General features: G+C 40.8%; 1 protein-coding gene across 4 annotated transcripts in view; it reads left to right on the forward strand.

Annotated features, from left to right (window-relative positions):
- Positions 1–15,406, forward strand: part of LOC139364526 (serine/threonine-protein kinase MARK1-like) — a 97,154-nt gene that overhangs the window by 69,119 nt on the left and 12,629 nt on the right. For all 4 annotated transcript variants that reach the window (XM_071101320.1, XM_071101323.1, XM_071101319.1 and 1 more), the window contains 6 exons: positions 1,409–1,465; positions 1,690–1,926; positions 11,632–11,751; positions 12,128–12,227; positions 12,459–12,571; positions 13,131–13,284. In XM_071101320.1, the coding sequence (XP_070957421.1) occupies positions 1,409–1,465; positions 1,690–1,926; positions 11,632–11,751; positions 12,128–12,227; positions 12,459–12,571; positions 13,131–13,284 (781 nt within the window). The remainder of the gene's footprint in view (positions 1–1,408; positions 1,466–1,689; positions 1,927–11,631; positions 11,752–12,127; positions 12,228–12,458; positions 12,572–13,130; positions 13,285–15,406) is intronic.

A 15,406-nucleotide genomic window follows, 5' to 3' on the forward strand; every position in this document is an offset into this window, starting at 1 on the left:
CACACTGTGTTTTGGCATCGCAGCATCCTTGCGTGACTAAGTGAAAATTTGACTTAAGCGGATTCCCCTTAAGTATATAAGGTTAGTCAATGGCCCCGTCTAGAAACAAGGGACTAGGCCTTTCCTCTAGACTCTAGTGGTAGTCCTTAAGCATAGCAAAATAATTTTATGAAGTGTCTCTCCCAAGTATATAAGGTTAGTCAATGGCCCTGTCCAGAAACAACCCCTAGCCCTATCCACTACCCACCACATTTGTAGATCTGAAGCAATTGGATAGGGTGTAAGGAACATGGCAAAAAATTCAGAGCGCAAGGTCAATCTATGACTATATTGCTGACCCCTATCCAGTCCTTTCAGATCTACCTAGGAGTCAATATAGAATTGCACAAAAAGTCTAAACTGTTTATTTGAATGGTGCAAATGTCTAACCTTTTCTTTGCATCCTTCCTTTACCTCTCCTTTGAGCTAACTGTAAGGTGACCAGATGTTCCCAATTTCCGGGACAGTCCCCGAATCTGGTGACCTGTCCCTTGAAATGTCCCCGATTAGCCCTCAAAGAAAAAAGCAACTCAGAAGTTAAAATGAGTCTGATATTTAAATAATCAAACACTGTATCCAATCAGATTTGCATGTAAAAATGCTGTCTTTCACTGTACCCAACTCGTTTACCTTTTTATGTTAATATTTATCAGTGATAACCTATATTGTAACCACCGCATGAACGACCGTGCCTCCAACAGCATAGCTACCAAACTTGGGTGATAGGCTACGATTAAGAACTGTAGAGGGGTAATCAATTTTTCGCGCAGCTAAAATCTGCTCACCTAAGCTAACAGATCAGTTCCCATATTATGTGCCTCAGAATAGGACTGCTGTTCAAGGATCTGCTTTTTTGGATCGTTATGAGATAATATGGACCGAGGGGACCTGATCCTAGGTCAGCATTCCTACTCTGGACATACTTTATGAATTCGGCCCTGGAAAATATGTGTTGTCCTATCCAGTCTTGTCAGAATTGATGTAGTGTTAGCATACCTCGAGGGAGGAAGAATGACTTATCTATGTAGCATTCAAACAGAGTACCCTATCTCTGACTGATGAGAGATTTGATTAGCCTTATTGCAAGGAGGCTAATGCAATCCAACCTCTAGGAATGGGGACTAATTAATTTGTAGCGTAGCATAGCTTAGCGGCTAATGTTGACTAGCTGTAGAGATATCTTTAGCGTCAGTAGAGCGATTGCGTAGCGGCTAAATCTACCATTGAGATGTGTTAGCTTAGCTATGGTAATTTGTTGATTTAGTTAAATCAAGTGTGTTATTGCTGGGGTAGAAATGTACAGCCTGAGAGACCCCTAGGAATGGATTGGGAAAAAATTGTCCCCCTCCAACAGAATTTTCTCTTTCAGATTGTCTCTGCAGTGCAGTATTGCCATCAGAAGAGGATCGTCCACAGGGATCTGAAGGTGAAAACCAATACCATACATGCTGCTGTAGCATTGGAACTTTACGCCATCAAGGGTCACTCACAGTGACTCATTGTCTGAGTGTGTCTGAGTAGACATTGATCGATACAGATTGAGAGACAGACACTCAGACTCTTCCTCTCTCGATCACTGTATATCCGTCTTTCTGTCTGCTGTGTCTCTCATATACAGATACTCACCCTCCTCTTCCAATCTCAAATCAGGCTGAGAACCTACTCCTGGACGCAGACATGAACATCAAGATTGCAGACTTCGGCTTTAGCAACGAGTTTACCCTAGGCAGTAAGCTGGACACGTTCTGCGGCTCTCCGCCCTACGCTGCCCCAGAGCTGTTCCAGGGGAAGAAGTATGACGGGCCCGAGGTGGACGTCTGGAGCCTGGGGGTCATACTGTACACACTTGTCAGCGGCTCACTGCCCTTTGATGGACAGAATCTAAAGGTGTGTATGGTGGGGGGTGGTTGTGTGTGTGAATTTTGGGGGATATTCTGTATGGAACCTATGGGTCATAATGTTATTGGTTGAAGCTCAGTGTTAAATTCCAATATGACACCAATCTCGATAAAAATTTGCAAATCTACTTTATTGGAGGTACACAACACACTCCCCGCATTTTTTTAACAGGGTCATTAGTAATTGAGTTATTTGTTGTGCCTACCTAGTTAAAATTCTGGACGTCAGATTAAAATGAGACTATAGCATCCATAAAGTGACCCGTCCTTTAAGAATTAACGATGTGCTGCCCTTTTGTAGCATTTCTGACAATGGTAACATATTCGTTTTTTTGCCCAAATGCCGAGTAATAACACTGGGTCGGTTGCTCGGCAACAACACAGCTACTTGCACCATGCTGCCAGTTATAAGTGTATGCGAACAAACCTAGGCTACTGTATATAGCCAGCTATATGGTGGTATTCAAGCTGAGGTTAATTCATAAATGCAAGCAGATATTTTGGTTAGCTAGGAAGCTAACTAGCAAACATTAGCTTGCTTGTACAAAGTCCCGCAGCTGTCCTCTGAAGCCAGCTAACACTTGTCAGCTGAAAGCTAGCTAGCTAATGGACAGGCAAATAAAGGTAGCTGGCCAATGAATGTAGTTTTGATTAGCTAGGTAGGTAGCTCGCAATCTAATGTAATGTTAGACGAGAGCTAACGCTGGCTAGGTAGCTAACCAACAAGCGAGGAAAGCTAGCTAAATTTAGCCAAGTAAAGTTTTTCACATAAGGTCATCGTGTTAACTGCTGATCTAGACTCTTGCGTTTAATCGGAGCACAAAAAAATATGCTCAAATAAACTAGCGAACGTCCTTGGCTGCTATGAAAGCCAATTTAACTTTAACTAGCTAAGTAACTTAAGCCACCCGAAGACTGTAATGTTGGCTAACATTGATGGCCAGATCATTTACCACAATATATCATACTTTCTTACGCAAAATATAAGTAGTTAGTTAATGTTACTTTGGGAAACTGCCAAGCTAAATCACTTTCATTTGCATTGTACAGACCGAGCTACGGTAACGTTAAGACGAGGTAGCCAGATTTCAGACATGACAAACACTGCAGTTAGCTACGCTACATTTCCTCGACTAAGAACAACCAAGACCACAACACAAACTATAACAGAGAAAACGAATTGCTTTGTTAAGAAACAGTAAATTAGCTATGTTGAACCGAATATAATATATGGTTGAACCCCAAACGCACATGTACAGATAGCCTTGGAAAGGGCAACTGATGGTTAACAGCATCGCTGTTTCAAACACGTGTTGAATAAATTCCAGCTCTGGCATAAACAAACTCCCTCTCCTGGCGTCTTTACATTTATAACCCAAATGTGTGCTGACTGATCAACAGTGTCAAATGACTTTTCAGTGTGTACACAGAAAATCCCAAATCGCCATACACAAGTAAAACATAGTCGGGGCTCCACACGCTGCACCAGGTTAAAATAACAACATCAGAATCATTGCTTGGTTACGTGACTTGCTGTGTGCCAGTTTGGTCTCATAGATTAGAAGCAACATACTAAATGTAAATCAAGGACACTGAAATTAGTATATGTTATGTTACATTTGGTATGCTTACAAAAAAACAATGTTCCTATTTCTGAAGTTAATCTCTATTTTTGGTGTAAATAGCATGTTATAGAAGGGTCCGGACACTTTTTGTTGATGTGTGATTTGGCTTGTTTTTGAGAAATTGACCTCAGCCGCAATTCGATTCCTCATTGCTTGTTTAGCAGTATCGGTACACAACGATGAACAAAAGCTCCAAAAATAAATGTTCTTTAAAACGGCATTGTTGGTTAAGGGCTTGTGAGTAATTTCACTGTAAGGTCCACAGTTGTTGTATTTGGCACATAAACATCTGGAGCCGCACAAAATGGATTATAACGTTGCAGATAAAGTTCGGAATGATACAATTTCATGTGTACAACATCGAAATACCTTTATCACTATACTTTAATGAAACAGCAGGGAGCAGGTCTCGAACCCTCGACCTTCTAGCCCGAAGTCCAGCGCGCGCGTTTATAAACCCCAGGGTTGTTACAATACTGAGAGCATGTCTGTTTCTAAAAGGACATGCCCTGATTAGGAGTCGACCGATTATGATTTTTCAACGCTGATACTGATTATTGAAGGACAAAAAAAGCCGTTACCGATTAGTCGGCCAATTTTTAGAATGTATTTGTAATAATGACAATTACAACAATACTGAATGAACACTTATTTTAACTTAATATAATACATCAATAAAATCAATTTAGCCTCAAATAAATAATGAAACATGTTCAATTTGGTTTAAATAATGCAAAAACAAAGTGTTGGAGAAGAATGTAAAAGTGCAATATGTGCCATGTAAGAAAGCTAACGTTTAAGTTCCTTGCTCAGAACATGAGGACATATGAAAGCTGGTGGTTCCTTTTAACATGAGTCTTCAATATTACCAAGTAAGAAGTTTTAGGTTGTAGTTATTATAGGAATTATAGGACTATTTCTCTCTATACCATTTGTATTTCATATACCTTTGACTATTGGATGTTCTTATAGGCACTTTAGTATTGCCAGTGTAACAGTATAGCTTCCGTCCCTCTCCTCACTCCTACCTGGGCTCGAACTAGGAACACATCAACAACAGCCACCCTCGAAGCAGCGTTACCATGCAGAGCAAGGGGAACAACTACTCCAAGTCTCAGAGCGAGTGACGTTTGAAATGCTATTAGCGCGCACCCCGCTAACTAGTTAGCCATTTTACATCACATCGTTACACCAGCCTAATCTCAGGAGTTGATAGGCTTGAATTCATAAACAGCAGAGCTGCTGGCAAAACGCACGAAAGTGCTGTTTGAATGAATGCTTATGAGCCTGCTGGTGCCTACCATTGCTCAGTCAGACTGCTCTATCAAATCAGACTTAATTATAACATAATAACACACAGAAATACAAGCCTTAGGTCATTAATATGGTCGAATCCGGAAACTATCATCTCGAAAACAAAACATTTATTATTTCCGTGAAATACGGAACCGTTCTGTATTTTATCTAACGGGTGGCATCCATCAGTCTAAATATTCCTGTTACATTGCACAACCTTCAATGTTATGTCATAATTCCGTAAAATTCGGACAAATTAGTTCGCAATGAGCCAGGCGGCCCAAACTTGCATATTCCCTGACTCTGCGTGCAATGAACGCAAGAGAAGTGACACAATTTCACCTGGTTAATATTGCCTGCTAACCTGGATTTCTTTTACCTAAAATATGCAGGTTTAAAAATATATACTTCTCTGTATTGATTTTAAGAAAGGCATTGATGTTTATGGTTAGGTACACGTTGGAGCAACGACAGTCCTTTTTCACGAATGCGCACTGCATCGATTATATGCAACGCAGGACACGCTAGATAAACTAGTAATATCATCAACCATGTGTAGATAGTTATAACTAGTGATTATGATTGATTAAGTGTAATGCTAACTAGCAACTTACCTTGGCTTCTTACTGCATTCGCGTAACAATCGGGCTCCTCGTGAAGGGAGGTGGTTAGAGCGTTGGATTAGTTAACCGTAAGGTTGCAAGATTGAATCCCTGAGCTGACGAGGTAAAAATCTGTTGTTCTGCCCCTGAACAAGGCCGTTAACCCACCGTTCCTAGGCCGTCATTGAAAATAAGAATGTGTTCTTAACTGACTTACCTAGTTAAATAAAGATTGAATAACGGTGTAAAAAAACTTGCCCTAATTAATCGGCCATTCTGATTAATCGGTCAACCTCTAGCCCTGATACTGCACAACGAGAAATTGGGAAGTGAATCGCGAATAGTTTAAGTTTTTAAAAACGAGCCAAATCACACAAAAAAGTATATTGACCCTTCTATAACATCCCATATACACCAAAAATAGAGATTTACTTCAGAAATATGACAATTTGACAATAACTAATTCTCAGTTATGGCAAAAACAAGGATGGTTTGCTGGGGTGGAAGGATAGGCATATAATGTGAATGTCTAGAACCCAAAAGTTGAGTGTTCAAATCTCACCATGGACAACTTTAGCATTTTAGCTAATTACCAACTTTGCTACTACTTACTACTTTTTAGCTACTTTTCAACTACTTAGCATGTTAGCTTGTCTGTAGAGCTTCGAGGCAGGATTGTGTCGAGACACAGATCTGGGGAAGGGTACCAAGAAATGTTTGCAGCAGGAAAGGTCCCCAAGAACACAATGGCCTCAATCATTCTTAAATGAAAGAAGTTTGGAACCACCATGACTCTTCCTAGAGCTACCCGCCTGGCAAAACTGAGCAATTGGGAGAGAAGAGCCTTGGTCAGGGAGGAGACCATGAGCCCGATGATCATTGACAGAGCTCAAGAGTTCCTCTGTGGAGATGGGAGAACCTTACAGAACGACAACCATCTCTGCAGCACTACACCAATAAGGCTTTTATGGTAGAGTGGCCAGACGGAAGCCTCTCCTCAGTAGAAGGCACATGACAGCCCACTTGGAGTTTGCCAAAAGGGAATCTAAAGGACTCCAACCATGAGAAACAAGTTTCTCTGTAATATGCCAGGGAGATAGCAACAGTGTACATAAAGTAATACTACATGTATGTTGTGTGGTAAGCTGTTAGAAGCCCATGTGCCTCATCCTAATAATTTGGTACCTTCCCCCTCATAATTTAGCCTACTGTTCTGACTTGGTGGTACACATGTAGCCTGTAGCCTGTTTTAGAGAAATGTCATCATCGAATATTGTAAGACCAGTGTGTGCTTATATGCCCCCTTTATTTATCCTATGGTTCCGACATGGTGTACAGGGAGAATATTGTGAGGATGGCCCATGTTCTGAATTATTTTTCAAAAGTGCTGAACAAATTGTTGTATTGACTACACTAACGGTCAAACGTTTTAAAACACCTACTCATTCAAGGGTTTTTCTTTATTTTGACTATTTTCTCTATTTTGAATAATAGTGAAGACATCAAAACTATGAAATAACACATATGGAATAATGTATTAACCAAAAAAGTGTTAAACAAATCTAAATATATTTTATATTTGAGATTCTTCAAATAGCCAACTTTTCCATGATGATAGCTTTGCACACTCTTGGATTTCTCTCAACCAGCTTCATGAGGAATGCCTTTCAATTAAAAGTTAATTTGTGGAATTATTCTACTCCTTAATGCGTTTGAGAAACTACAGTCCATCATTACTTTAAGACATGAAGGTCAGTCAATCCGGAACATTTCAAGAACTCTGACAGTTTCTTCAAGTGCAGTCGCAAAACCCATCAAGCGCTATAATGAAACTGGCTCTCATGAGGACCGCCACAGGAAAGGAAGACTCGGAGTTACCTCTGCTGCAGAGAATAAGTTAATTAGTTACCAGCCTCAGAAATTTCAGCCCAAATAAATGCTTCACTGAGTTCAAGTAACAGACGCAGCTCAACATCAACTGTTCAGAGGAGAATGTGTGAATCAGGCCTTCATGGTAGAATTGCTGCAAAGAAACAACTACTTAATGACACCAATAAGAAGAGACTTGCTTGGTCCAAGAAACACGAGCAATGGACATTAGACCCATGGAAATTTGTTCTAACCGCAGTGTCTTTGTGAGACTCAGTGTGGCTCAACGGATGATCTCCGCATGTGTATTTCCCACCGTAAAGCAGGTGGTGTGGGGGTGCTTTGCTGGTGACACTGTCTGTCACTTATTTAAACATTCAAGGCACATTTAACCAGCACAGCATTCTATCACATTCTACCACAGCATTCTGTAACGATACCCCATCACATCTGGTTTGAGCTTAGTGTGACTATCATGTGTTTTTTGCAACAGGACAATGTCCAAACCAGCTTCACCTGGAATGCTTTCCAACAATCTTGGCGATCCCACATATATTGAGTACTTGTTGGCTGCTTTTCCTTCACTCTGCGGTCCAAACCATCTCAATTGGGTTGAGTTTGGGTGATTGTAGAGGCCAAGTTATCTGATGCAGTACTCCATCACTCTCCTTCTTGGTCAAATAGCCCTTAAACAGTCTGAAGGTGTGTTGGGTCATTGCCCTGTTGAAGAGCGAGAAGAAAAAAAAGTGCCACTAAGCGTAAACCAGATGGGATGGGGTATTACTGCACAATGCTTTTGTAGCCATACTGGTTAAGTGGGCCTTATTCACCGACCAGTGTCCCCAGCAAAGCACCATCACACCACCTCCTCCATGCTTCACGGTGGGAACCACTCATGCGGAGAGCATCTTCCTTTTCTGTGGCTGTCCTCATGAGAGCCAGTTTCTTCACCTCGAATGAGTAGGTGTCCAAACTTTTGGTGTGTGCGTGTGCGTAATTATATAAATATTTGGGGGATTGGAAATGATGTAGACAATTACATTGATAGAAGCCACAATCTATTTGCAATATTAAATATTATCCACCTCCTTAAAATAATAATACATACCATATAAACACAACTTACTAAATGGAGTGTCTCGGATTTATGTACAGAATAATATGAAATGCTATTAGATCAGGTTGCAGCCTGCAGCAGCATTCAGTCAAAATAAAAAGGAAATTAGTCTTTACCTGATTAAATGAGTCTGTTTTCAACAAATCCACTGTTTTAGACTTGTATTTATCCAAGCAAGAGAAATAAATATGCAATCACTATTGTGTGAATGAATAAAATAGTTTTGGAATGAACGCTTCCAGACATTTAAATGCTCTGTTTAAGTCAATGTGTTAAGAACAGAATTCAAAGTGTAATGGTTAAAGTTAGTGCTTGTGGATCAGAAAATGTTTGGTTTGCCTCCCGGAGGAGATATGTTGACCGTTTTTTAGTTTAGTTTTGACAGGCCGCTCCCAACACATTGAGAACAGCCCATCCATATTTCACGCTCCTGTAGCCATCTAGCCAGCTACATTGTGTAGTCGCATAGTAAATATTTGCTTCAGTCGTTGTTTGTTGCTCTTGACAATTTGCTTTGAGCAATGATCAGTAGAATTGAACTGGGATCTTATCAATTAATAAATTTAATTAAACGCACAGCATCATTTCAAGAAGCTGATTTAACAGCATGATCATTACACAGGTGCACCTTTTGCTGGGGACAATAAAATACCACTTTAAAATGTATAGTTTTATCACACAACACAATACCTCATATGTCTCAAATGTTGAGGGAGTGTGCAATTGGCATGCTGACTGCAGGAATGTCCATCAGAGCTCTTACCAGACACTTTAATGTTAATTTCTCTACCATAAGCCACCTCCAACGTTCTTTTAGGGAATTTGGCAGTACATCCAACTGGCCTCACAAACGCAGACCGTGTATGGCGTCGTGTTGGTGAGCGGTTTACTGACATCATCATTGTGAACAGTGTGCCCCATCGTGGGGTTATGGTATGGGCAGGCATAAGCTACGGACAACAAACACAATTTCATTTTATCAATGGCAATTTGAATTACAAGTCGACCGATTTAATTAGGGCCGATTTCAAGTTTTCATATTAATTGGTAATCGACCATTTTGGACGCCGATTATGGCCGATTTACATTGCAATCCATGAGGAAACTGTGTGGCATGCTGATCACCTGTTACGCGAGTGCAGCTTCAGAAGCACCTTGTGGCTGCAATTAGGTATGTTGCTAGCTAGCATTAAACTTATCTTATGAAAAACAATCAATCTTCACATAATCACGTTAACTACACATGATTGATGATATTACTAGGTTAACTATCTTGTCCTGCGTTGCCTGTTAAATTATCATCGATTCACAGCCTAATTCAACTACGCCAAACGGGTGATTTAAAAAAATCTATATAAATTATTACTTTTGTTTTTACCTTTTATTTAACTAGGCAAGTCAGTTAAGAACAAATTCTTAATTTCAATGACGGCCTAGGAACAGTGGGTTAACTGCCTTGTTCAGGGGCAGAATTACATATTTTTACCTTGTCAGCTCCGGAATTTGATCTTGCAACCTTTCGGTTACTAATCCAACGCTCTAACCGCTAGGTTACCTTCCGCCTCATGATTTAACAAAAGCATATTCGCAATAAAAGCACATTCATTGCACAAATGTACCTAACCATAAACATCAATGCCTTTCTTAAAGTCAATACACAGAATTATATTTTTTTAAACCTGCATAATTTGGTAAAATAAAAGCATGTTGGCAGGCAATATTAACTTTGTGTCACTTCTCTTGCGTTCAGTGCAAGCAGAGTCCGGGTATATGCAACCGTTTGGACCGCCTGGCTTGTTGCAACCTGTGTTTCTTCCTAACAAAGACGGTAATTAATTTGCCAGAATTGTACATAATTATGACATAACATTGAAGGATGTGCAATGTAACCGCAATATTTAGACTTACTTAGGGATGCCACCCGTTGGATAAAATACGTAACGGTTCCGTATTTCACTGAAAGAATAAACGTTTTGTTTTCGAAATTATAGTTTCTGGATTTGACCATATTAATGACCAAAAGCTCATGTTATAATTAAGTCTATGATTTGATAGAGCAGTCTGACTGAGCGGTAGTAGGCAGCAGCAGGCTTGTAAGCATTCATTCAAACAGTATTTTCCTGCGTTTGCCAGCAGCTCTTTGCAATGCTTGAAACGCAGTGCTGTTTATGACTTCAAGCCTATCAACTCCCGAGATTAGGCTGGCAATACTAAAGTGCCTATAAGAACATCCAATTGTCAAAGGTATATGAAATACAAATTGTATAGAGAGAAATAGTCAACGAGTCATAATTCCTATAATAACTACAACCTAAAACTTCTTAACTGGGAATATTGAACCACCAGCTTTCATATGTTATGAGCAAGGAACTTAAACTTGAGCTTTTTTACATGGCACATATTGCACTTTTACTTTCTTCACCACACTGTGTTTTTGCGTTACAAATCACGGTATTGTGAAAGCACCTCCTCTAAGAGTATGAATCAGGCTGTTTGAGGACGTTTGAATCCGAAGCAACCTGCCTACACTGTAGTAGGTCAAAGCTGTGTGCTAGAAAACCTTGGTATAGCATGGATGGAATAGGCATTGTGGTGCTCATGTGAATTTCCTTTTTCGGCTTCAGACCAATGCCTATTCTCACTTTTTTTTTTTTTTTTGATAGGCCAACATACTTGATTGTGTGGTGGGGCATGGGATGGATGTATGGAACAGATGTAAGGATAAAGCGAGATGAACGGTAGTCTGGAGGTCATCCTTTATGCCCTTTGATTCTCCCAAGGGGAGGTGTGTGTGGAAACACTTTATTTCTGATGTGGAACACATCATTCTCCTTCAGTTGCTACCGTAGTCAAATACTGCTGTTTCAGTTGTTCCACAGTTCTCATTGCTAGAAAGTTTTTTTTGTCACACTTAAAGTTACGTAGGCCTTATACAGTACTGCAAAACAAAACACTGTTTTTGGTCACACTATTTGACATGGTCCAATTACATATTTAACATTTTCATGCCAAATAAAGTGTTGAGTGGTAGTCTTTCTCTTCCTTTGGCCAAAAAGTCTCATCCACTGTTATTGTTAATTGTCCTGTGTAGGAGCTGAGAGAGAATGCTAAGAGGGAAGTATCGTATTCCTTTCTACATGTCTAGAGACTAACCCAAAACCTCTACTCTCTATATCCCTCCATAGGAGCTGAGAGAGCGAGTGCTGCGAGGGAAGTATCGTATTCCGTTCTACATGTCTACAGACTGTGAAAACCTGCTGAAGAAACTGTTGGTGCTCAACCCTGGCAAACGGAGCAGCCTGGAGGTAAGAGAGTGCGAGCAACACACACTGAAACATACGCGAATGTACGGTCACGCACACATGCATGGACACACGCTTATAGACTCAAACACATACCACATGTGCATGCTCATACAGACATGTAGATATAGAAATCTCTAGTTCACGTCCACACTTTGCTTTCATGGAACTAAAGAAGACATGTTAAACAGATGGCTTCTAGACGCTGGAACACTTTGATGTGTTGCTCAGTTTTTTTTCTTCTACATCTTACTAAATCCAACTTGGGCATACAGATGTACAAAGTATCATGTTTTTCACTATGCTGAAGCTGTTTAGTCCTCTCTATCTTTGTCTCTCTTTGTCCATTGGTCCATCTAACTGTCTGTCTGCCCCTCAGCAAATCATGAGAGACCGCTGGATGAACGTGGGCCATGAGGAGGAGGAGCTGAAGCCCCATCAGGAACCGGAACCCGACTGGAACGACACCAAACGGATAGGTCAGTCACACACGCCCAATATCATAAAAGTCTGATTGGATTCTCTCCCTTCCTCACTTATGGGCTGTTTTGTAACACGCTATATTTTATGAAAAATATCAATTCCATGCCACAATATGATAAAATACAATAATGTTATTATTCTTAAGGGAACTTCAGGTGTTACATTATATTACTACCCTTTTCATGCCATTCATTCATTGTGTTATGTTCCCTCCTCTCTCCCTACAGAACTGATGATAACCATGGGCTTCCCCAAAGAGGACATCACAGATGCGTTAACAGGACAGAAGTACGATGAGACCATGGCCACTTACCTCCTTTTGGGCAGGAAACCAGCCGAGGTGAGACATGGGCTATAGCCATAATAATGACAGACTTCACAAACAAACAATTCATGTGTATCCTATGGATACGCACATTAAAGACTTACTCCTTTATTTAAAAACCACAAAACGGCAGCTCCACCACTTGGTTTGCTATAAAGCTGAGGGAAGGGGCAACCACACTCAAATATTTATTAGTAGATATGGATCAAGGACTGACAGTCCATGAGGTCAAAATTATAGTTTAAACTGTGTTTTAAAGCTATACTTTAGACTGAAATAATCATACACAGTGGGCAACTTCCTGCTTACCAGACATCAACAACAACAAAATTCTAATCCGCCAAGACTGCCACTATTTCCTCTTCCCAATGTACGCCCTCCCTTGAAGCATGGGAAGAGCCAATAGTGGCGGTCTTGGTAGGTTAGAATTTTCTTGTTGATTTCTATAAACAGGAATTCGCCCCACTGATTCCATATTGCAGTCTACCTTTAAGTCTACATGACCACCACGTTATAATGTGTGCAATGATTCTTTTGTTTTTTCAAATGCCCCCCCCCTCCTTTCATTGGACAGTTTGAGGGGAGCGAGTCGCTGTCCAATAGCAACCTGTGTCAAAGGTCACGGCCCAGCAGCGAGGCCAACAACAGTTCCAGCCAATCGCCTGCCCACTCCAAGGTCACACGCAGCATATCGGCCAACCAGAAGCAGCGGCGCTTCAGCGACCATGGTAAGGACGGCATTGTCGACCATCTCGAATCTCATGGCACAAGACTTGAGTTTTACCACCATTATTAAAGAAAATATATTTATAATATATTGGCTAATCGTAGCTTAAAGAGTTATGGATTTTGGCATTTTTATGTCTCTGTGTCCAGTATATATATAGTTAGTTTTTGCGAGCCAATGCTAACTAGCGTAAGCACAATGACTGGAAGTCTACAGCAGGGCTCTCTCCAACCATGTTCCTGGAGTGCTACGGTCCTGTAGGTTTTCACTCCAACCCTAATGTAGTTCGCCTTGCTGTGCCTTCAGAAAGTATTCACACCCCTGGACCTTTTCCAAATTTTGTTGCTACAGCCTGAATTTAAAATGGATTAAATTAAATTGTGTGTCACTGGCATTGGTGAAGTTATTAATTACACTTTGGATGGCGTATCAATACACCCAGTCACTACAAAAATACAGGCGTCCTTTCTAACTCAATTGCCGGGGAGGAAGGAAACCCCTCAGGGATTTCACCATGAGGTCAATGGTGACTTTTTTAAAAACAGTTACAGAGCTTAAAGGTTATGATAGGTGAAAACTGAGCATGGATCAACAACATTGTAGTTACTCCACAATACTAACCTAAATGACGGGGTGAAAAGAAGGAAGCCTCAACAGAATAAAAAATATTCCAAAAAATGCATCTGGTTTGCAGTAAGGCACTGAAGTAAAACTGCAAGAAATGTGGCAAAGAATTTAACTTTGTCCTCAATGCAAAGTGTTATTTTTGGGGAAAATACGAGAGTACCATTCTTCATACTTTCAAGCGTGGTGGTGGCTGCATCGGGTTTTTTAGGATAAAAGGGAATAGAGATAAGCACAGGAAAAATCCTAGAGGAAAATCTTGTTCAGTATGCTTTCCACCAGACGCTGGAAGACAAATTCACCTTTCAGCAGGACAATAACCTAAAACACAATGCCAAATATACACTGGAGTTGCTGACCAAGACGGACATTGAACGTTCCTGAGTGGCCTAGTTACAGTTTTGACTTGAATCGGCTAGAAAAATCTATGGCAAGACTTGAAAATGGCTGGCTAGCTCAACAACCAACTTGACAGAGCTTTTCTTTTTTTCACCTTTATTTAACCAAGTAGGCTAGTTGAGAACAAATTCCAGCTGCGACCTAATTTACAACTGCGACCTGGCCAAGATAAAGCAAAGCAGTGCGACACAAACAACAACAGAGTTACACATGGAATAAACAAACACACAGTCAATAACACAATAGAAAAAAGTCTATATACAGTGTGCAAATGAGGTAAGGCAATAAATAGGCCATAGTGGTGAAATAATTACAATTTAGCAATTAAACACTGGAGTGATAGATGTGCAGAAGATGAATGTGCAAGTAGAGATACTGGGGTGCAAAGGAGCTAAATAAATACAGTATGGGGATGAGGTAGTTGGATGGGCTATTTACAGATGGGCTATGCACAGGTGCAATGATCTGTGAGCTGCTCTGACAGCTGATGCTTGAAGTTAGAGAGATAAAAATCTCCAGCTTTAGTGATTTTTGCAGTTTGTTCCAGTCATTGGCAGCAGAGAACTGGAAGGAAAGGCGGCCAAAGGAATAATTGGCTTTGGGGGTGACCAGTGATGTATACCTGCTGGAGTGCGTGCTACGGGTGGATGCTGCTATGGCGACCAGTGAGCTGAGATAAGGCGGGGCTTTACCTAGCAGAGACTTATAGCTGACCTGGAGCCAGTGGGTTTGGCGACGAATATGAAGCGAGGGCCAGCCAACGAGAGCATACAGGTCACAGTGGTGGGTAGTATATGGGGCATTGGTGACAAAACGGATGGCACTGTGATAGACTGCATCCAATTTGCTGAGGAGAGTGTTGGAGGCTATTTTGTAAATGACGTTGCCAAAGTCGAGGATCGGTAGGATGGTCAGTTTTACGAGGTTATGTTTGGCAGCATGAGTGAAGGATGCTTTGTTGCCGAAATAGGAAGCCGATTCTAGATTTAATTTTGGATTGGAGATGCCTAACCAGACACCTTGGAATTTGTAGTTGTCCACATATTCTAAGTTAGAACCGTCCAGAGTAGTGATGCAAGTTGGGCGGGCGGGTGTGGGCA

Source organism: Oncorhynchus clarkii, chromosome 13 (genome assembly GCF_045791955.1).
Source record: "Oncorhynchus clarkii lewisi isolate Uvic-CL-2024 chromosome 13, UVic_Ocla_1.0, whole genome shotgun sequence".
NCBI lineage: Eukaryota > Metazoa > Chordata > Actinopteri > Salmoniformes > Salmonidae > Oncorhynchus > Oncorhynchus clarkii.